The following is a 21,815-nucleotide window of genomic DNA, read 5'->3' on the forward strand; positions in this document are numbered from 1 at the left end:
CTGCTGCGATTTAACCATCAGCAGGAAGGAAATGAGACGCCCGGTGACTTACTGCTGATACGCAGGCACGCGGGTAAAGATGACAAATGGAGAGGATTAAATCAAGCGAGTCTTGGAAAGGCAACAGTAAAAAGGCGTCTTTGAGGAGCTGTGTTAATCACCCTCCACCAGGCTGCGGTGAGCGCCAAGCACGCTTCACAGCTGAGCGCGTCTGCCGATCGCGGCCGCCGTAAAGGAACGAGGCGGGCGCACGCGGAGCGTGTGTAATTAAAGCGCCGTCCCGCACGTGCACTCGAAAGGAGAAGAGAGTGTAGGATTTCTATTAAGCAGGTGATTCCAATTTGTCTAAAGAGCAGCTGGGGAGTTCTGGCACGAGGCAGGAGAAAATGAAGCGGGGCATTTGCTGCCACTGAAGGGATTTTAAATGACTCCTGAAGAGAGCGAGGCAGCCCCGGGTTACACACGCGGGGAACACGGCTCTTTCATCTTCAGGTGCGCCGCTCGGGAGGTCACGCCGAGGTTTGAGAGGAGCAAGAGGAGAAGCCCGAGCGAAGAGCTCATTACGAGAGCGATCCGCAGCGGCGGGAGCCAAAGGGCGAGTGTTACCGGCGGCTGGGGGGCGCGGCTCCGTCTAAATACGGGAGAGTCTCACTCTGTGTGTGTCATGCGGCAGACGAACAAGGAGACGGAGACGTGATGCTTTAGCAAAAGCAAAAGCCTTTATTGAAGAAGGAAAACAACAGTTGACTACATGCCTCATCCAAAGATCAAGAACAGACGAGAAGCTTTGACAACAGGGGGTCAAGCTCTTATAGGCGAGACTCGGCTGCTTTAAGCTCAGTACCTGATGGAGACACGTGGTTGGTGGCACCAGAGTTGGTCCAAACTAAAAGGGGATCCTCTTTATTTACTTTGGCAAAAAACAAGTAAACAAGGCGAAATCTTTGAACACATGGAGCAACAGGTGCTCGGCCAAAGGCACCTGAACCGGCGTGGACAGTGGATATGTAGATACACAACAATAACACAGTCATTACACACTCAAGACAAGTTCACCGCACTGTGAACGCGTCCCTCACGTCTGAGATACACCATGTAGAACAGTGCTAATAAGCCCACAATGAGAGTCTGCTTCAATACCAGCATTAACTCAGAGCCAATTGGAGTCAGGACCAGTCATCGCCTTATCAGATTAACATGAAGGATGTGTCAGACAACTTCAGCTTTTCATAGAGCCGTGGACCAGTGTCATACTGTAAATATGAGTCCATCTAGTCCAAGACTTCTGTTTCAGCAGCCTGAGGTGAGAGAGGATGATGCTGAAGATGCAAAGTTAAACTCCGCTGGACGGGATCATGACTGGACTCCTGACACGGGTTATCAGACTCTTGTTCTAATAGAGGTTCCTGCGTTTGGCCTCGTTGCCGCTCTGACGCTGTTGGCCCCACAGCTCAGCAGCCTTTAACACAACGCCGGCAGGAGATACTAACTTAGCCAGTTCCCCAGCAACGTCCCCGTGAGCCGAAGCCTAGCAACACTTATGCCATAATGATATGTGCTATAGACTTTTTGATACGTTTTCTGTCCCCTGTTGCCTAACAACCAGTGGAAACCAGATGACTCACTAAACCGAGTTTTAAATGGCGGAAGAGTGTCCAAGTATAGCAGATGCTGTTTGTATAGAGAGCAGCAGAAACTTCAAGTGATAATGAGACTATGAAAGCTGCTTAATATATGCATGAATGGTAACAGTATGAGATTTAGGAAAATATTGATATTTCTTCCACAAGCAGTGCACTTGTCTAATATGAGTTTTCTACACTTGTGGAGGAGCGTAAAAATGTCTTAAAAATGCCAAATGATGTTTTGGGGTTTAATACGTGACCCGTCTGTCTAAATATATGCTCCAAATATTGATGGAAAACGTCCCGAGGACATGAAGTTTAAGGAGTCTAACCTTCTCCAGCACCGGCATTCGCACGGTTTTCTGCTCGAGGCTCACGAGTCTGGTTGTGTCTGTACAGAGTCAGTGTCCAACCAGCGGCGCCACCTCCTCACCTCCGTGCAGTTATTCTGAACACTACAGTACATACAAAACCTAGACTCAATTAAATGCTTGGCAGTTTTCTGGTTTCATGTTTCAATGGGCCTATTAGCACAATTATTTACAAAGTGTTACCTTGGTCCATTTTCATGTGTAATGACTTTCTAGTATCCAAGGGATTTATTATTAAGAAAGAATAATCTAAAAACGCACATTCTCAAGATCTGCAATCAAAGCTTAGAGATAGTCTTAAACTGAGCAGCTGACTGTAAACCCACCCACTTCCTGGGGGTTACATTGTGTTTAGTTTGAGAAGGGGCCTGTGGAGGTGTAGTCTAAACGAGTCAAAGCCCTTTGTCTTCTTCTCTGATTTTACAGGCGCTGGCCGATCTTTCTGCTCGTGACTGCCACCATCAGTAATATTGTTGTGGACAGAAAACATGGCCGCCTTTAGTGTTTACTCCTGCACATGTTGTCCACTTGGCTCCCAAACTAGATGGAGACCTACCCATCAGACCAACTCCATGGGGGACCTTTAAGGGATCGTCACTGATCGTCTGGCAGCCACAGCTGACGATGCTCCACCGTCACAGGACGAGAACACGAAACACATAATAGGTCGCCTTTGAAAAAAAGCCGCGGTCCATTCTTTGCTAATCAACTAACAAACACGCAACATCAGAGGCGAGCGTCGATCAATACTGACACGCAGCACCGTGACACACACAGTCACAGCGTATCAACAGCATAGTTCGGGTCCCGCGATTATTAAAAGGACACTTATGCTTCAATCTGTACAGGTAAAATATTTCCTTATTCATAAAATTTCTTATAAAGTGTCGATGCAATTAATATTTAAAATTGCATAGCCATGTCATCTTTGCTGTCTGTCAGACTGCGCACAACACAAACACTAATCCAATCCATGGCGGAGTAAAGAAGGGGAAAAGCTACACAGTTATTTACTGTAAGATTTACTATTACTCTTAAATATAATGCGGCATTTATATGACAGGAATGTCAGGACAAAAGCTAATTCTAAGGGAAAGTATAGAAAAGACAACAGTTTAAAAAGGGGAATGCACTCAACAGCTGCCTGATAATACTGCTCCTGACACTGAGACTTAGTAATTATTGTCCCACTCTACAGGCCGTAGCTAATGTTTAATATAGTAACTGCACAGGAAGTAGGATTTTACAAAAATAAACTTCAGTGTATAATTCAATTCATCCCGTACTGTATGGAAATGTGCACTGCCTGTAAAGGTGCAGGGTAATAATGGCTGACAAAAGGCTCCACGCGCTCGCGTCTCCCCTCCACTGCTCCGTTCTAGTTGCGTCAGACTCCATTTCCGAGCACAGGAACCAGCCAGCAGGAAACATTTGGGCTTCCATGCATGCACGCACGGACGTGCATCGTGGCTGAGACACGTATAGTGCAGATAATTATGATGTGAGATAACAACTCTACGTGAGGATGATGGCGACGATCAAACCCCTATGAATAATGTGGTGTAAACTTGGTTTGGGTGGAAATTGTGGCCAGTTAGACTCTCTGTCCTAAGTCACCTCTAAAGCTCACAATGAAACCTTCTAGACAAACCAGTGGGTAAACATGATGTTGTGCTTAAAAGATTAAGCGAAGGAGCAGTTTTTGGTCAGAACACATCAGGCACTGTAGCTGGAACCTTCCCTGGTTCAGGTTTGTGTGTGAAGCTACATTAACGGCCTGCTGACTGCAGCTTGTTACAGACAAACACTAGTCTACAGGCAGGAATATTCTCATTTTACCCTCAGCAAGAAAGCCTCTAAGTGTATTTCCCAAAATGCTAAAACACCCTTAAACAACACAAAGGCCTTTTCTGCTGGGGTTGTACCAGATCAAGAGATCGACGCATGCCGGTGAACGTCTTACTGAAGGTGTGTACATACATATATAAGAGGTGCTTATACAGTTATAAGGCATATGGCGTGTATTTGCTGAGGAATGCAGGGGTCAGTGGATGGGAATGGGCAGATGAGAGGGGAGAGTCAGAGAGAGAGAGCGCAAGCAGGGGGGCATCACAGTGGAGGTGACCAGGCGCCCGGCTGCTCAGAGGTCGGTGGTGGCCTTGGCGGTGAGGGCCTGGATGCGGCTGGTGTTACAGTTTTTGCAGAGCACGTGGCCGTCCAGAGGGTAGCAGCCCTGGTTGTCCCCCTCCGAGAGCAGGGAGCCACAGTCCTACACAACACGGGTACAGTGTTAGTGCACAAACGCAAACAGACACTAGATGAGAGCTGCTCCAACACGCGCTACAGTTTGTTTAAGGGAGTCGTCTTAATCAGCTGCTTACTGGAAGATTGCCCACCCCCTGCTTGCACCTCACCCAGACTGGAGCAGATACATGCACTGGTACTGTTTGGCCGGTCTGCAACCTCCCACTGGTCTACTTTCTACACAGGATCTACAACACCCACCCATTATCAGTTCCTGTCTTTGTGTAGGTTGTCGAAGCCAAGATGCTCAGTCCGTGCTCCATGACACACACTCAGTGTGAGTGTGAGAGGGTTTGCAACCTCCCTCTGTGCTCTGATGAAACGACAACGAGGCCACTGCCACCTCAGTTCCTTCTTAAGGGAACTGGAATACCAATATTGCTGCCCTTCCAAGTTTCCCAGTAACTGTTCCTGGATCAGGTGCTGAGGATCACTTGATCCTGCCACTGTCACCTCATTAAAGAAAATTACCTTCAACACTAAGCTTGTTCTCCAGTTTAGGATCACAAACATTCTTTGGTTCGAGATCAAAAGAATACATTTTCAGGCCTTACTAACATTATAACTCTAAACTAGGTTTAATAACATGATAAACACTATAGGTGCTTCAAGTCTGGGCTCCAAACCAGTCACTACATCTAATAAATGGAGCATTCAGTATGCTCACTAGAACTCAGCTACAGAAACTCAAAGTAGTCTGTTTTCCTCCAAGAAAACACACACACACACACACACACACACACACACACACACACACACACACACACACACACACACACACACACACACACACACACACACACACACACACACCTACCTGTCCCTGGTGACAGAATTCCTCACTTGTTGATCTCCTTCAGCTGAACTAATCTTCCCTGCTTTCCTTTGACCTTTACGTCTGCCAAACGCACTGCGTATTCACACTGGCACGATTCTTTGATAATGTGACACGATGCTTTTCTTTTAGCCGGGCTAGTAACGTCTGAACTGCATTCATCGGGCCGTGAGCAGCGGCTGACAGATTGGTTACTATGTAAGGCCGTGAACTTTGCAGCCGAGCGGTGGAAAGCTATTTCAAGGCACGGGACGGATGACTCACTCGTCTGGCTGGAAAAGTGACTTGGGGAAGAGCATCAACGTTAGCCTGCATACCTTCACACCATACACCTCACCACGTCGCCTGGAGCCGTGCAGATTGATCCACATACCTCACAACGGTAACACTGCACGTGGAAGTCGCGATCCAGGGCCACGATGCGAACGGTCTCCTCCTGGCCAGGAGCCGGCATGATGGGCTCAGAGCACACACAGCAGCGTGGGGCAAACTTCCTATGGAGGAAACCCAGCAGCACCACAAATCAGTTTACCGGTCCCAAATGCAGTCACTTATTACTGGCAGTGATCCAACACTTGGGTTTAGATCAGTCCTATATGTTCCAAATGTTATATGTTACCTGTAATTTACTTGGTCACTAACGACTTGGTGATGTGACAAATCCACATTTCAATCAAAACAACAGAAGTAAAGGCAACAAAGTTACTGTGTAAGTTACTGACGGAACAAAGATTTGTTTGTCTACTGTTCACAACACACTGAATTCTTGACTTCACAGTAACCAAGCAGATAAAAGGCCTGGAGGTGCTTTGTTGCGTTCATGCAAGTCAAGTTATGATAAAACAAAATAAACCAATGAAAAAGAAAGCAAACCCACAAGGAAGTAATTAATGACAGAAACAGCACGAGGCCCAAGAAGAGCAACTCGAGACAATGTCACCAGAATTCTGTCCATGAAGAAGAACAACGTGTAGACATCCATATGTGCTTCTCGAAGCAAACTAATGTGGATTCATGATCTAAACTTAAAGCATCTTAGGTCCATTGCAGACTTCACCCAGTCAGTGCCTATAAAAGCTTTCATTCAGGTATTAAAGGTAATCCTTGTGTAATCCTATTTATGATGTTTGTAATTATGTCTGTTACTGAGTGTATTAAGCACCCTTTTTCAAACCCCTTGACTTAAAGCATGTGCTTCATTTCAAATTCAATGTGCTGGAAACAGAGACTGTTTCTAGTGAACTACACTGTACTGTACTGTGACTCTGGAAGTGCCTTCAGCAGGAAGAGGTCTGTCTAACAATAGGATGGATGGGGATGTGAGTACACTGAGGTTTCAGGTCCCATCAGGTGACTGGAGGCCAGCTGAACACGTCTTCTGCTCCACGAGCCTGAGAGCCAGAAGTGAAAACGGCCTGTGGCTTCGGAGGCCAACAGAAAAGGCCGAGACCGGGCCCGACTGTTCCTCGACACAAAGGGCTGCGCTGCTGAGGTCACACTTGTCATGGGGAATTAAACAATGGCCCAGTGCAGCCGCTCGCACCGAGAGCCAGCCGTTTGCTGCTCTTCCCCTTATGGTCGCCGGGTAAAGGAGCGTTTCTGGTAAGGCGGCGCTGACGCAACCGCACGGTGACACAATGACAGGAATTTACTGTTCAAGCCGCTTCCTTGGAACCGAATGTGAGAGGGAAGCGCGGAAATTCTGTGACAGACACAACTTGGATGGAGCTGAGCTCAACCATCTGTCCGTCTACGTACTTGTGGAAGTCCTGGATGCAGTGGATGTGGTTGGAGGCGTCCACGGTGAAGGGCACGCCGTCCAGGCTGCGGTGGCACACCACGCAGGTGAAGCAGTGGGGGTGGTAGGCTTTGCCCGTGGCCCGCAGGATGCGCTCCATGATGGGCTTGCTGCAGATGGTGCAGGTCTCAAGGGTGTTCTGCAAAACACAAAGATTCACAGCCACGTGAGCGGGATTCTGATGATTCACTCCCACCGGCCCCTTAAGTGCTTGTTTACGCTTCCCACTCCACGGCTGAGGCGTTCTCAGGTTTTCCCCGCGTCCCCGCGCGTTCACGTGCAGCTCAGGCCCCGCTCCCGCACATAAATCCGCACCCCGGACCTTTAGCCGGGCTGTCCTCAAATGCCTCTGGAGCCGAAGGAATCTGATTAGCACTCCCCTCGAAACACAAACACGCTCATTTTTCAGCCCCCCTCCTCCCCCCGTACGCAGGAGCGCGAGCAGTAAATATTTCCACTTTGTGATGACTGCAGGTTTTCTGCGGCCAGGCGACCGGGCGGGCGGCCCGAGGGGGGACGTGACGTTCGACTGCTCCTGACTTATCTGTGGCATCGCTCTTCCTAATATCTGCCAGGAGACGCCATTTGTTATTTCAATATTTTATAAATAACGAGTGCCTCTCTAAACAGCAATGCAATTACGCTGCGATGGATATATCACGTGAGGTGATGGATGCGCGGCCCTCGCCCGCCGCAGCTTCTTGCTCAGGCATTTCCTGGATCTCTGCTTCCCCGCACGCCCCCCCTCCCCTCCCCTCCCCTCCCCCCCGTTTGTTTCTGCACTTGGCTGGGCTAAAGAGTGCACGGTTCAGCTGTTCCCATTGGCTCCCGCCGTCGCAGCAAGCTGCCTCAGTGTTTCCAAACACGGCTCAGGGTGTGTAGCAACACTGCGCCGCGTCACGCGCCGCCTCCCGGGCGCGCCGCCGGGGCCTGCCGTTTAGGATGACACTTGTGTGACCGCTCAGCCGAGGTGAACCCTCAGCGGCCGCCCCGCACCCCCGCCCCCCCACGCCGCCGGAGCACGTGCCGGCGACATTTGCAGTCGCCGTGCGAACGAGCGCGGCGGCTTCGCAGGCCGCGAATCGGGACGTGAGATGAGAGCGGCTGATGCAGCACTGGAGGGGGGGCAAAATGTCCGTGTCTTCAAAGCGCTCCTGAAGAGATATGAGTTCATGAAAAGCAACGTGTGCAGACAAGCTCGGCATTCTTATCCACCCCCCCCCACCCATATTTATTTATTTAGCTTCCTCTAAGACGGTAATAGAAATAAACATTATTCCCAGGGCAACATTTGTGTATAAACAATGTCCATATTGCAATCCTGCTCTATCCTGGAAGTGGAATAAAGCCTTTAATGAGCTCGCTGCACTGAGCCCTGGAGGGTTGCCTCACGTGCTCGCAGGGAGGGGGAGACACAATGTTTGCAGGCGGAGAGTGTGAGGAGGATGCTGGGGCCGAACAACACCAACCATCAACCCTTCCTCGTCTCCTGGTTGCTTCCACTTCCTCCTTCTCATAGCTGCCCTTCATGTGGGAATACCTTGCCCTTGTTTAGCTTAACTAGAGCATATGATTTCACAGCACACAGTTCCTCAGGGCCATTGTAATGAGTACAGTGCTCAAAAGACAAAAAATTCCTCTCCTTCCTTCTGATGGTGAGATTCTATGACCTCAATTCATTCCTTGGGCTCAGCCCGCCTGCCTCTTCCTGTTCACCCGCGACTGTTATTCGCTATTAGGCAATATTTATCAGGCCCGTTACACAGGAGATGTCAAGGCTGACAATGTATGCGGTGTTTTTAGGCTGTGGCCGGTCCCAGCCTCCACGGATGGTTTAGGAAATTCTGGGTGAATCACTTCCTGCTCGCGGTTCTGTTCTGGACACGCAGGTTCCTCCCAGTTTGCCACTAGAGGGCTGTATACGTCTGCACATGTCCGACGCTTCCCCTCACTGCATGCGAAGTATTCAAGCATATGTATTTTTTTCCCTGTCTCTCTCATACATTTCTCTAAGTGTTTGCCCAGAAGGCTAAACAAATGTCTAGGCAGATGAGGTAAAGTGAATTTAGGTCAGACAGCCTCTTGCTGAACTGAGGGGTGAGTGGAGTGCGTTCAAGTCAATTGTGGCCTCTCTTTTTGTGATTCCGTTTCCTTTTGCTCCAAAGCGCTGCTGATTCCCGCGCGCTCCGGTCCAGCTCCTCGCTGTTTAGCAACGGGCTCGCGAAAACAACAGCTGTCTGCTGGAATAAGGAGTGCGGTGGCAAACAAGGCATGTAGCGGGGAGCTAAAGGGTCCCATGTGTTCTGCTCTGAACACGGGACGCGGACCCGGCAGAAGTCACGAAAGCAAGGCCTAAACAAAGCGCACGTCATCAAGTCAGAGGCATAAATAATTCGCCTTAGAGGAGCTTTGTTAAAAAAAAAATGCTGTTGGGCTCCAGAGCAACTTGTCATTTCTAACCCGACCAAATCGAGCCTTTACATGGATTTTAAACAGGAACAGCTGAAATAGGAAGAAGTAAAAATATTCTAGAAAACCAGCTCCGATGAGTCATTTTGTGGAGAAAATATAAATACGTAAGACCAGATTGTTCGCCTAATTTCCCAGAGCACACGGTGCCGTTTATAAAAGACTTTCCTCCTTCAACCACCACTTCCTAAATCAGCAGAATTCTATTTACCGCCATGAGGATGGGGAGAAGCAGCGGACGACCTGAAATAAGTAGAGCTAACTGGAACCACCAAGTGTTACTGGAACACTCCCCAGAGCTCCCAGCATGACTCGACTGCCGCCCCTGCGTTCAAATATCACATGTTCTATAGGCGGCAGCTTTTGAGGTAAAAGCCTTAAGCGAAGCTGCGCAGCCTTCCCTCCGTGCGCGCACACATACACACACACACACACCTACAGTATGCGCTGCCCGGTTCACGTGGACGAGCCGGGCTGACAGGAGGCAGCACAGAGTTCAGTGAGCCTGCACGCGATTTATGACCTGGCACGCTGAACTCAGACTGGGCCAGATTTACAGATGATCTGATTCACTGTGTGTGTGTGTGTGTGTGGATCCTTACACAATGTGTTGGTCAGTGTCAGGTCATGCTGTGACAATTAACTACGCCCTCCGTGAAGGTAGCTGAACCTTTTCTAACAAGAGCTTGCTGGATGGACCGACCCGCGCTGACGAGACACACTGACTCGGTCATGAACTATGAGTCAAATCACTGACCCTCCCGCTTCCTGAGGGAAGGTGTCTGCTGACTTAATGAACCTTGACAAGCAGCCTCTCTTCCTTTTACGGCTTAATGTGGGTCAATCATGCAGGACAAAGGGAAATCATTTCACCAACAAATGTATAATTATGTACGCAGGTGTCAGGAAGAGACCAAATAAAGAGGCGAGATGAGGGAGATGAGAGTGAGCGGACAATGAAAATCAGAAATTATATGTAAATAAATCTACTAGATTTTCTAACATTTATCCAACTTGATTACATTGACACAAATGGTTCATTTGGGGACGTTCTGATGATCAGGAGCGTTCACAGGTTGCATATGGAGCATGTCCCAGACGAAGACAAACACAGAAGTCATGCTTTTTGCTCGCTTTGCTGAGGATGAGGCAGAGTTTTACCACTCGCTGCTGACTTGGCACCAGCCGCTCGTCATGCATATTTAAAAAGCAGATTTGGCAAAAGCGTCCAGCGCCGCCGCCGGATTACCAGAAACGTGTTACTGTCGTTATTTGGAGTGAAAACACAGGGACCGAACCGACCCAGGGGCAGCGAGCGCGTCGGGGGAGTTACAGTACAGTCAGCTGTAACGCTGCTGTTGTGTGTGGGGGTTAACGGGGGAACTTGTTTTGCACGTTCTTAAGCCAAGTTCCGCGAGCCAGCGGAAAACGCCAGAAAATCTGCTTTGGTGGAGGGAGGCCGGCAGCTCATTTAAATCTCCACACATTTGCAGAGGGATTGTGGGAGCACCGCCCCGTCCCTGATCTGTGGTCTGCTCAGGCCACGGAGGTGGAGAGGTCTGCGTGGAGCAGTGTGTGTGTGTGTGTGTGTGTGTGTGGTTTCCTCTGAGCTGGTTTACTTTAGTGATCATGACCCCCCCCCCCACACACACACACACTTTTTCCTGCAAAGGTTAACAAGTGAACGACCCCCTGCCCCCCCATCACCCTCCCCTGCCCCGCCCTACGCGACTCCTATTCATTTTCATTCCTCCAGAGGCCGACGCTTGTTGGCATCCTGACTCCGTCCATCTGTGTGTGCAGCTCCTGAACCCACGGTGTGAGCATATGATGATATATTAACACGACTCGACTCCCTCACAAACCCTGTCATTTGTGAGCGCGTTATGTAAATCACCCACTCGTGTCTGTTCTGCTGATGCAGATGAGTGAGGTGTGTGTGTGTGTGTGTGTGTGTGTGTGTGTGTGTGTGTGTGTGTGTGTGTGTGTGTGTGTGTGTGTGTGTGTGTGTGTGTGTCCTCCATTGTTTACGTGTGGCTGTGAGTGAGCACGTCACGCGGTGGAAAGTGATTCTCTTAATGGTTTGCTAACTCCGAGGATCACTGACCTTGAAACTATGGGCTGTATAATTCACAGACGGAGCATTTGTGACACTCATCTGTGTGCACGCCAGTCAGTCGGCGCGAGCGAGCCGAGGTTTCGGTATCTCTGACCTGGAACAGCCCCGATTCCACCGAGTGCAGGTCTGCACAGCTCAGCTCCGCTCAGTCTGCCTGTCTGTGTAATAAATTCACACCAGGTTATGGACGGGTGCAGGAACGGGATGGCCTCCTGCCAGAGCCTGGCGCTCCCTTCACATTTCTGTGCCGAACTCCATCTCACCTGCAGCTGCTTCAGATGTGCGGAAAAAGACTTTTTTTTTCTTTTACAAACCAATAAATGTCAAATGAGATTTAAATATTCATGCGTTCCGTTGCGCTCAGCCATGTTGCTTTACGGGTTTCTAATTTTAGCTGTGTGATAATGTCATGCTAAAGCCAACGTGAAGGGACAGGGCCGACACACGGATCATGCTTTGCTCAGGCCTTTCTTCAACGAATAAAAGGTGGCAGCGGGGGCCCGATCTCTCTCTCTGGCTCGGGCGAAGGCAGCCGGCCTGCCTGTCTGCCTCTCTGCCTTAAATTCAGCTCCGCAGCAGAATGTGACCCCTCTGGACTTTGGGCAATGTCTCCTGCTCTGGTTACAGAGAGAAACTGACAAAGACCCCGGCAGTAGTTCTCTTATGCCATGAGTTAGAGTGACATTGTGGTGGGTCAGCACTGGGTCACAGATATTTTCTCCTGCTCGCTCCTGGGGGTGGAGGGGGGGGGGGGGGGGGGGGGGGGGGGGGGGGGTGCTTAGACAAAAAGCATGAGGAAGGTTTAGAGGGCCCGGTGTTGGAGATCACTCTTGTCCAAACAGTGTTTTCTAATAACTAAACTTGCTGCGCTTGTCGCTTTCCTGCTGGTAATGGATTGGACAGCAGCCTCCTGTAGCGCAGGTCAGAAAATAAAGAATAATGACCTGCTCCACTCCAGAGCGGCAGATCGGTGCAATTATACACACACATAATTGTCTTGGCAAGTCTGGAGACATTCTAGGATGTGAAATCCTATTCATGCAAGTGCTATCTAATTGGCTCACTCCTTTGAGGAATTAGACCGAGTTAATCATGTCTGAATATACAGAACTCAATTAGAACTCCGCGAGCTAACGCAGACAGCCATGAATATTTGATGACGAAGTCGGCAGAAAGCGGGAGCCCTCCGCCGCAGACGGCGGCGAGCGGAGCCGGGGCGGACGCACACCTGCCGCGGCCGCTCGGCGCGTGCGCGGCAGCGCGCCCGGCGTGAGCGGCAGACGCGCGGCGGCGCCTCAGCAGCGAGCATATGGGGGCCCTAAACCTGCCGCGCTGGCTCCGAGCCTCCGAATCTGACTACCTGGATATCCATCACGGAGGAGTGACAGGTGTGTGGGTGGCGCGCAGTCATGTCCAATTAGAGCCGCGTTAGCATCAGGGAGGCTGCGTTTGGAGGAGGGAGCTCCTCCTCGGTCACCGGCCCTATTGTCTGCCCGCTCAATGACAGCGCGGGCTCTCGGGGGGGCTCTTGGCGATGTCTCATTGTTAGGTATGATCCACGTTAGAGGACATCCATCACCACGAGCCACAATGGAGCCGCCGCCACGGCTGTCGCCCCTGGGTGCTGCGGCCCGCACACACCTCCCCTCGCTGTCTAGATCATATGATTATGGCGTGTTTGATGTCGCTTAAAAAGACAAGCAAACATAATGACAATGAATCCCCACCTCTGTTGAATCACTACTATAGAACATGGAGAAAATGCTGCTTGTCCTGGCAACAGTGATTAAAAAGTTGGTAGGTACAGTCAAGTATATTTAGCCAAATGTTTACAACAACATATTTCTATATATATATAAAAGCATATTATCAATCCTCTCTGGTCCTCTCACGTCGCTACACTCCAGCAGCTTCGGTCGCACATCTACATGTGAAGTTGTACATTTACTGTACATGTTGACGCAAACAAATCTAGAAAATACTGTAGATTTGCATCAAACAAGTGGATTTCAGCTGCTCTTTGCTTTTGTACTGTATGATCATAAATAAAGACATGCTTAAATAAATTCCACGAGTCCTAAAAAGAAATGCAACAGAGGACCCATTTCACTCAGCAAGTCTCATTTGCATGATTTGTAAACTGTATAAATTAAATTTGATACACTGCTACTAAAAAAACTCTTCGTCGCTGTGTTGGATGGACATTTGTTATTCAAAAAACGTGTTTAGGTCTGGAAAAAGAAGATCATGATTACTTGTGAGCTGATGATACAAGCGCATGCTAGGAGTTTGTGCTACGAAAAGTGAGACTGCAGATTAATTACAAACACAAAAAAGGAAGCAGCCCAAGAGTTGGGCTTTGAAAAAGGCTCCATGAATGGGTGACCAGTGAGGCCGACTTCACCACTTTCCAAGAGAGACTAACAGACACGGAGGGTAAAAGCTCATCAGTCAATCACGAGCGCTTCCTGGTGAGTGGCAGGTCAGGGCCGCCGCGTGCCGCTCTTCCTTTACAATAGCAGAATGGAAAATCTCTTGGAGAACGTGGCCAATGAGACCAAAGCCAATTTATTTTAAATAACAGTGCCATAGTACAACAGCAGATAATGAACATAATTACATTCAGGCAAGTTGGCGTCCGTGACCTTGGTGGTCTCTGAAATTCTGTCAAAAGACGCAGAAACAGATTAAGGTTTTTGTGTGGGCAAATCCCTATCTGGTTATTACTGCTCTTTCAATATGAAGCCCTGCTCCCGCTCTGACCTTGTGTTACTTACATCAGTCTCATTTCAGTAAACTTAAACCGACTGCACTTTAGATGATCTATATTCATGGGATGTGGCGGTATAAACAGGAGGGCTGGGGATGTGATTCTGCCTCCAACAGGGAACTGAGCAGTGTCTGCGGGCCTCTGCCCATTCACCGGTGCCACTGCAGCCGACTGGGTGGGTCTGTTTACCAGCACAGAACCAGAAGCTCAGGGTTAAACACAACCAGGGAACTGGCAACAACAGAGACAAGGCAGAGACGGATGGCGAACAGTGGACTCAAGAACAGTGGAACCAGTGTAAGCAATTAACCTCGGCGACACCGAGTCCCACTGGTGAAGTTCTTCAAAGAGCAGCCCAGCTATCAGGCAGATGAAGGCTCCCGCAGCTCTGGGCTCCGTTCAGTAATACGCTCTCATGCTTAGAGGCGCTTCAAGTGAAAGCGAACAGGAAATGACTCTTCATTTATAAGGCCACACATTTGAACAGGTGCGACTTTTAAAATCCCACTCGTGTAAAACGTGAACGGTCTTTTGTTGAATGTTGGACCTGAAGTGGTTCATTTGGAAACGCTAGCATTGCTGCTGCTTGCTTCTGATCTCGGACCATGTGCAAACATGAGAGTGATACTAACTTCATCATCTAACTGTGCAAGTGAATACACTTTTCAACTCCCCAACATTATCAGACCACTGATATAGAAACGCTGAGTCAGCTTACGCTGTCTGGTCTGTGCATTTACAGATGCTGAGAACGTTCCCAGTGTGAAAACATCAAAGTGCTGTCTCTCAGCAACATTGATGGACATCTCCACGGGTGGCGCGAGCACAAAATGACAATGAGTCTTATCGTGTATGCAAACACGAAAGGGGGGGAAACGGTGGCATTCCTCAGGCCGAGACACATCCAATGACAAAAAAAAAAAAAAAAAAAAAGAGAGCGATGCTATATCACTCCATGCAAATCGAGACATTAATTGAGCGGATGTAGAGTTTATCAGCAACGGTGTGTATTCAAATAGGCAGCGATAAGCTCTGAGTGGAGCCCGGGAGGGGAAGCGACGAGGACAATGGCTGATTGCTGTGGGTCAGTGGCATGTTTGAGTTTGCTTAGACGGAGCGATAGCAGGCTGTAATAGCAGGATGTAGACAGGTGACAATTAATAGGCCCACACGTTACTGAAAGGAATCACTAATAAGCAGACAAATGGTTTGAATGAGGCAAATGAGCCAGAGGAAGAGATGGATCTCGCCAACACAAATGCCAGGATTGTTCCACAGAGTGTGCAAAGCGTCAGCCTGGATGAGAGGAGGGGGCCCTGTCGCCTGCCCGATGCACGGCGGAGAAACTTTATTGGATAGTGATTACTGCGAAGTGCAAAGCGCTTTCCCGCAGTTCCTGGCAGAAGGATTTACACTTTTTGCATAATAAACACCCGATTTGACACGTTTGCTTTTCCGACACACGCGTCACACCTGTAATTTCTTATAAATGCATGTAAAACACTGCTGGAGGGTGTTAGAGGAATCGGTTTCACACCTGCAGGACACAACATATGGCATAAAAATATACGCTGCGCAAAGAGTTATTACTTTTCTGAGAATACTGCTATTAGATTTAATAAGGTTTAATGTAGTTTTCAGATAAACACTTGCTTGAGTTCAGAGTTGTTTTAAACATGTGTACGGTGCATAAGGATTATAATGTATAAAGTATTTTGTTATTCATGAATTTACTGAATCTGATTCAGAAGGTCAGATGGAGCTTAACCTGTAAAAAACAGCCATCTACAGAGAATCAATATTTCTTTTGATGCCAAATTACCCTGATTATTATGACTATTAGCTACACTTCCAATATTTAGTTTGATTCTGGACGTTTGCCTCGTGCACGTCCTCCAGCCTTATTGAAATGCAGTTCAATCGCCCTTTAGAAATGGAAACCGGGCTAAAGCTGAACTAGTCGATTAAACACGGCACGGTGCTAACGGAGCATTGGAGAGGGGAGGGCGGCGTATGGGAATGTACAGTAAAATTCACAATGTGTTATTAATGTTCATTTGCTCTTAGTGATTCCTAGACTGACTGACTTGGAGGCTAACTTTAAGTTTTCCTCTTTCTCTCTGGGATATGACATTTCTCTACAGAGACCCAACTCTCACGTTCACTCTCTAATCGTATAGAGGCTTATGACCCTGAGGATGGGAATAAAAGAAGAAGAAATTACTTTCATTAAGAAATTCAGATTTCCCCCCATCCTTTTGATCTTGCGCCAGAAGAACATTTATGCTGATGAAATGCATAAATAAAGTTCTTAAATTATCCCGCTCCTCTTTAGCGCGTGCATTGGAGTTGGAGAACTTCCAGACGAGACAACTACAATCACAGTGAGTGCTTCTGAAAAGAGGTGATTTAGGAGCTGGCCTGACGCCGCTTTAAGCGACGTGAAGCTCAGCTTCAGGACTTTCACCAGTGAAGTGTGGGGGAAGCTCGAGCGTATGCATGTGTTGATACAGTACATGCTACATCTCAAGAATCTGCAATGTCAGTGCATGATAATGAAAAGTTGATTTTAATCTCAAATAATCAGAGATGTCTTCTAGGAAGCACCTACACACCAGCAAATCATCTCAACTGAACAGCTACACTGAGCTGATCCCTTCATTATCATCACGTGTCCCATTATTATGAAACCATGTTGACTTGTTTTCTACTTATTATCCAACATTTCCAGTGAAACTGCTCACTGCATTGCACAGTCACTTTCACTCCCTCAGCTTCCAGGAATGACCCACACACTGACCAGTGATATTGCTGACAGTGACAATGTCACAGTGAAACTTCTAAACCGCATTCAATGCTGTAGGAAAACGTGTAGGGGAAACACTTCTCCAAAATCATTTAGTTGAGGCCCAAAGAGGATGCGTCTTTCCTGACAATGTTATGCAAGAGAACACTCTCATCTTGTGTAACGTGCAGCAGGAATTAAGTGCACCCGCAATCAAAAATAACACCGACAGCTTCTGGTAGACCTTCCTGTCAATGGTTCCCTCCATCCGACCAGCCTTCGACCGAAAAAGTGATACTAAAAAAGTCAGGAGGAGGAACTAGACAAGAATAATATCAGCTGTTATCTCCTCCCCGAAGAGAATTAACACCACGTATTAGTTAAATGTGATTTTAACACTTATTTAATAATGTAAGTGCGTTTAAACCGTATCTGAACGCTCATCGGCTGTAGCTCCAGATAGTTATGCATCAGCTCACTGAACCATGAGTGGAAACGTTCTTATAATCGTCATCTAATTCACCAAGGAGGGGAGATCTTAACATCCTCTGTTATGAAAAGAGGAAAATGAATGCACCATTATTCAGAAAGAGCAAATGACAAATCTATCATGGAGCTGCTTGATGTCTGTCTTCCACATCATGAGAGGCAAAACACCTTCAAGAACCTCAACTCAACTGGCTTTTTAACACTGATAAATAACTGTATTTAGTTATAATAAAACATCCGTTGATTTGTTTGGTTGCATTCAAAGACATTTGTGAACATGACACAGACAGTGTATTTGCCCCGTAAAGGTGGTCTGGATAACAGTTTATCAGCTCTGTGGGTCTGTCACATCAAGCATGTCCTAGTTTCGGCTTTTGTTCATCTAAAATACTCCTTATTGTTCATAAGTAAAGAGTCATTAGAATAGTTAAAGTTACAGTTTCACAGTAACAAAGAGCAGGAGACAAAGAAACAGAGGCTTTTGTGGTGAAGTGAAGACAGAAAACCCTTCCACTGCCCATGTGCCTACTCATGGCGTAATAATGTGCACTCCTGAAACACAGACACAGAAGTAACCAGAGTGGGTCTAAATCATCCAATGTCACTTACAATGTAGCAGGGCTCGCAGTACGCCTTCTTCTCCACGGCGTAGAAGGGCTTGCCCCGCAGCTTGCTGCCGCAGGTCATGCAGACGAAGCAGTCGACGTGGAAGACCTGGTCCATGGCGGTGCAGCCGGTGCCTTCACCCACGACGCTCTCGCCACAGCTGGCGCAGCGCCCTGGGGAGAGGTAGAGCAGGGGACTCTCAGTGAAGCCAGACACGCTCTGTCTGTGCACCAGCAGTCATATTCCACTGAGGAGGCCTGAATACAGCGTCTCATCGGGTTCGGGACAGACAGTCGGTGTGAGGGAAATGCACCTGCAGACGATGTGGCAGTGAACGGTTTGACGTGCTGCAGTTCAGCAGATCTCTCCATACAGTCTTAAGACCACACTAGCCTCAAACAGGACGCTGGCCTAATCAACACATCTAAGGACAGAACCACACAATGATCATTTTATATTATTTTTTAAATGTATTTATTTATTTTATATAATGATGATTTTAAACAGTAAATCACAGGTGACTCACAGCTCAAGCACTATTATTTGTCTGGACATACTGTCATATTATTTCAGTTGAATCATTGCAACAAAAGACCAACGACTGTGTCACACGGTTGATTCCTGGATAAAAAGGTCAAAAGGTTAATCTGACAAGTTACAGTAATTACAGGATCCAACAAACATCTGCTCTGGAAACATTATCTATTTGTGGCTCTGACACTCAGGAGAGACAGTAAAGGCTCATGGGTATTGTAGTATTTGGAGCCTTATGCTATACTCAGATAACCTGGCTCCATTTACTGTTGTTCGTTTCCGTGTGACAGGCTAGGATTTGCTCCATCGCACCATCCATTCACTGAAGCCGCTGCCCTCGCATCAAACTACCTTTTCCCATCGATTCGGAGCCATGTCTTTAAAAAGCTTCATTTCCTGATGTCAGAGTTGCCTAATCTTCATTTCTATTTCAAACACGGGATAAGGGAGGATTAAATACTATAATTATGCCACATTAAAGAAACTATATACATCACCAAAGTGTGACATCTATTTCAAAAAGTCAAGCTTTAAATGATAAAAAAGAAAACTTTGGAAGTACAACTAAGTCTTTGTAAGGGGCAAAAATGAACTGACATTATTGCGCCAAAAAAGAGCCTGATTGCATATTGTGGGACATGGCATTTGGATATCTTTAATTGAGTTGGAGATATCTTTAATTGAGTTTAAGATGTCCTCGACTCAATGCAAGTTATCTTCAACCCAATTAATAACACTGTCAATTTAATTACTGGTATCTTACAATAATAGGGTTTAAAAAGATACGAGAATGTTTTATTTTTTACACATCTGAGGACAGATGCAATCTCTCAGAGGAGGAATGATACAGTATATTTAATTAATTCAAGTTCTATGGATCATTTTTGTTCCCTTTTCGGGTTTTTTTGCTTCATCTAAAGGCTGATTTGGTCGGTGATTGACACCCTGTATGTTCTGAACAGAGCAGTTCAAGCGTGTCACAGACAGAGGCGAGACACTAACCGGGGGGAGATAGAGTATCTGATGCTCGCATTTTCACAGTTCCACTCGCTGTTTTCATATCAAGAAATTCAAAACGGAGTGCAAAGCGGAATCTGTCTCAGGTATCAGCGCAACTTTTTGGAAGTCGTGTGTTGTGGAGATCAAATAACCGCTTGACTGCGAGGCTCGCTAATGGTATTCTAATCTCCGATAACTCATTATCTTATCAACTGAGGAAAGTTGCTAAAAGAATGACTGGATCCACAACTTTTACGGAAACGTTGTGAAACCCTTAGTGGAACGCTGATATTCGCAGGCGTATCTTTTGTTGACCAGGAAAACATCAGGAAACAAAGCAGCGACAGGCTGCTGTTGAAGACATTTAACGTTTAAAACCCTTATCACACAACGCTTCGTGCTTTAATTTAGCGACTGCTGTCATCCGCGAAGACTTTCGCGCGCAGACAAATTCTCACAAAACCCACTATCGGTTTCATCTGTTCCCACAGCTCCATCCACACCTCAATTACGGCTGCGTTACCTACTGTACAGGGAGGCAGATTAAACAAACTAGTGAAGGCACGTCTCGGGGGGACATGTGGGTGTCAGTGGAATCACAAGCAGGGTAATCACTTCAGAGAGCCAGAGGGAAAGAGAAAGGCAGAGAGAGAGCGGGCGAGCGAGGGAGAGGGAGCATGCCGAGCCTGTTAGTGGCTTCAGATCACAGGCCATCTCCAGTGAGTGGATGAGAATGCCAAACATGTCCCACAGGGCTCCCACTTTAAATAGCGAGAAGGAAACCTCTCGGAAATCCTTTTCCTTTTGGCAGCCTGTGATCACAAGGGCCCTCAGGAGCTATTTGTGCACAACTGTGTGTACAGTGTACGCTTTTACACCAACACACATACAATGGGAAGGGAGAGTAGAGGAGTATAAACAGACATGCACCTTATTACTGTACTCACACCCACAGATACTGTAGGTCACGCCACAACGAATGCCCACATGAGCAGACCACTCAAATCAAAGAGCAGCAGATCTGAGGCCGTTAACCTGTTGATCTAAAACTCTGTAAAGCTCATAAAATAAAGAAATGACTGTAAACCTCAAAAATGTGGAAATGCGACGCCCAAGAAAGAAAGAAAGCCTATATTCATCATTATTATAATGTAACTTCTGTGGGCAGTAGGCTGCATGCAAGGGGAGATAATGCAGAGTGTCTTGCTCAAGGACAAACTTGGTGCTCTGGTGGGGCTGGTAGGGAACCTGAGACCTTCCACTCTGCAAACCAACGCTCTACCACTGAGCCACCAAGCATTAGAATTCTCAAATTGCACACTCAGCGTTCTCAAATTCTCAAAATGCAGAAAAATGGACTAATTCATAAAATATCTATGCTTTATGAGTCAGGTTACATCAAAAACAACCCTAAGAATTAGTCTCAGCTCACAGCTTTCCTTCCCATCAGGACAATCGTTTTTAAAGACAAAAAAGGGGAATCTTGTTTAATTCCATCTTGTGCAATGTACTGTACTAACAGGAATAAATGTATATTCTGTCAATCGACCAACGGATCATTGACTTGAAAGCTACATTTTTGTTGTTCATCCAGATAGAAACTCTACTCTACTACATACTACTGTACCATTACTCAGCAAACTCAACATGCAGAAGTGATCCATGCAGGACAGCAAACAAAGTTTTAAGGCAATCCACTAGAATGGTTTGGCTGGAAATATGTATTCAATACTGCATTCAGAGTTAAAGGTGATGTTTATAATAAATACTGTACTTTACATTGAGAATTATTTTGAATTTGTCCTTCATATTTACATATGCCAAAAAAGCATCTGAAAAAATCCCACATTTGAGGAGGTGGAACCAGAGAATTTATGTCACTTTGTCCTTATGAATAAAAGAACAAATCAATTAAAAACAATGTTGTGGATTAGGAGTTTGTGCCCTACTACATACTGTACTTGTACTTTAGTGGGTTTCACTGAGTGGAACAGAAAATCTAAAAGTGTTCCCGTCGTCTTAGCAGTCTCACTGTATGATAATAAAGAGATGTGCAGAGTGTTTTACATCGCTTCACATCAATAATTTCACACATCTGCGGTGAAAGTAAG

The 21,815-nt window shown here is 47.1% G+C and overlaps 1 protein-coding gene across 9 annotated transcripts in view; it reads right to left on the bottom strand.

The window, feature by feature from the left end:
• Positions 1-697: 697 nt before the first annotated feature.
• lpp (LIM domain containing preferred translocation partner in lipoma) overlaps positions 698-21,815 on the bottom strand; it is a 99,960-nt gene continuing 78,842 nt past the window's right edge. For all 9 annotated transcript variants that reach the window (XM_029146692.3, XM_029146689.3, XM_055508049.1 and 6 more), the window contains 4 exons: positions 18,175-18,344; positions 6,894-7,072; positions 5,509-5,629; positions 698-4,265 (listed from right to left, as the gene is read on the bottom strand). In XM_029146692.3, the coding sequence (XP_029002525.1) occupies positions 4,137-4,265; positions 5,509-5,629; positions 6,894-7,072; positions 18,175-18,344 (599 nt within the window). In that variant the 3' untranslated portion in view covers positions 698-4,136. The remainder of the gene's footprint in view (positions 4,266-5,508; positions 5,630-6,893; positions 7,073-18,174; positions 18,345-21,815) is intronic.

Source organism: Betta splendens, chromosome 4, assembly GCF_900634795.4.
Source record: "Betta splendens chromosome 4, fBetSpl5.4, whole genome shotgun sequence".
NCBI lineage: Eukaryota > Metazoa > Chordata > Actinopteri > Anabantiformes > Osphronemidae > Betta > Betta splendens.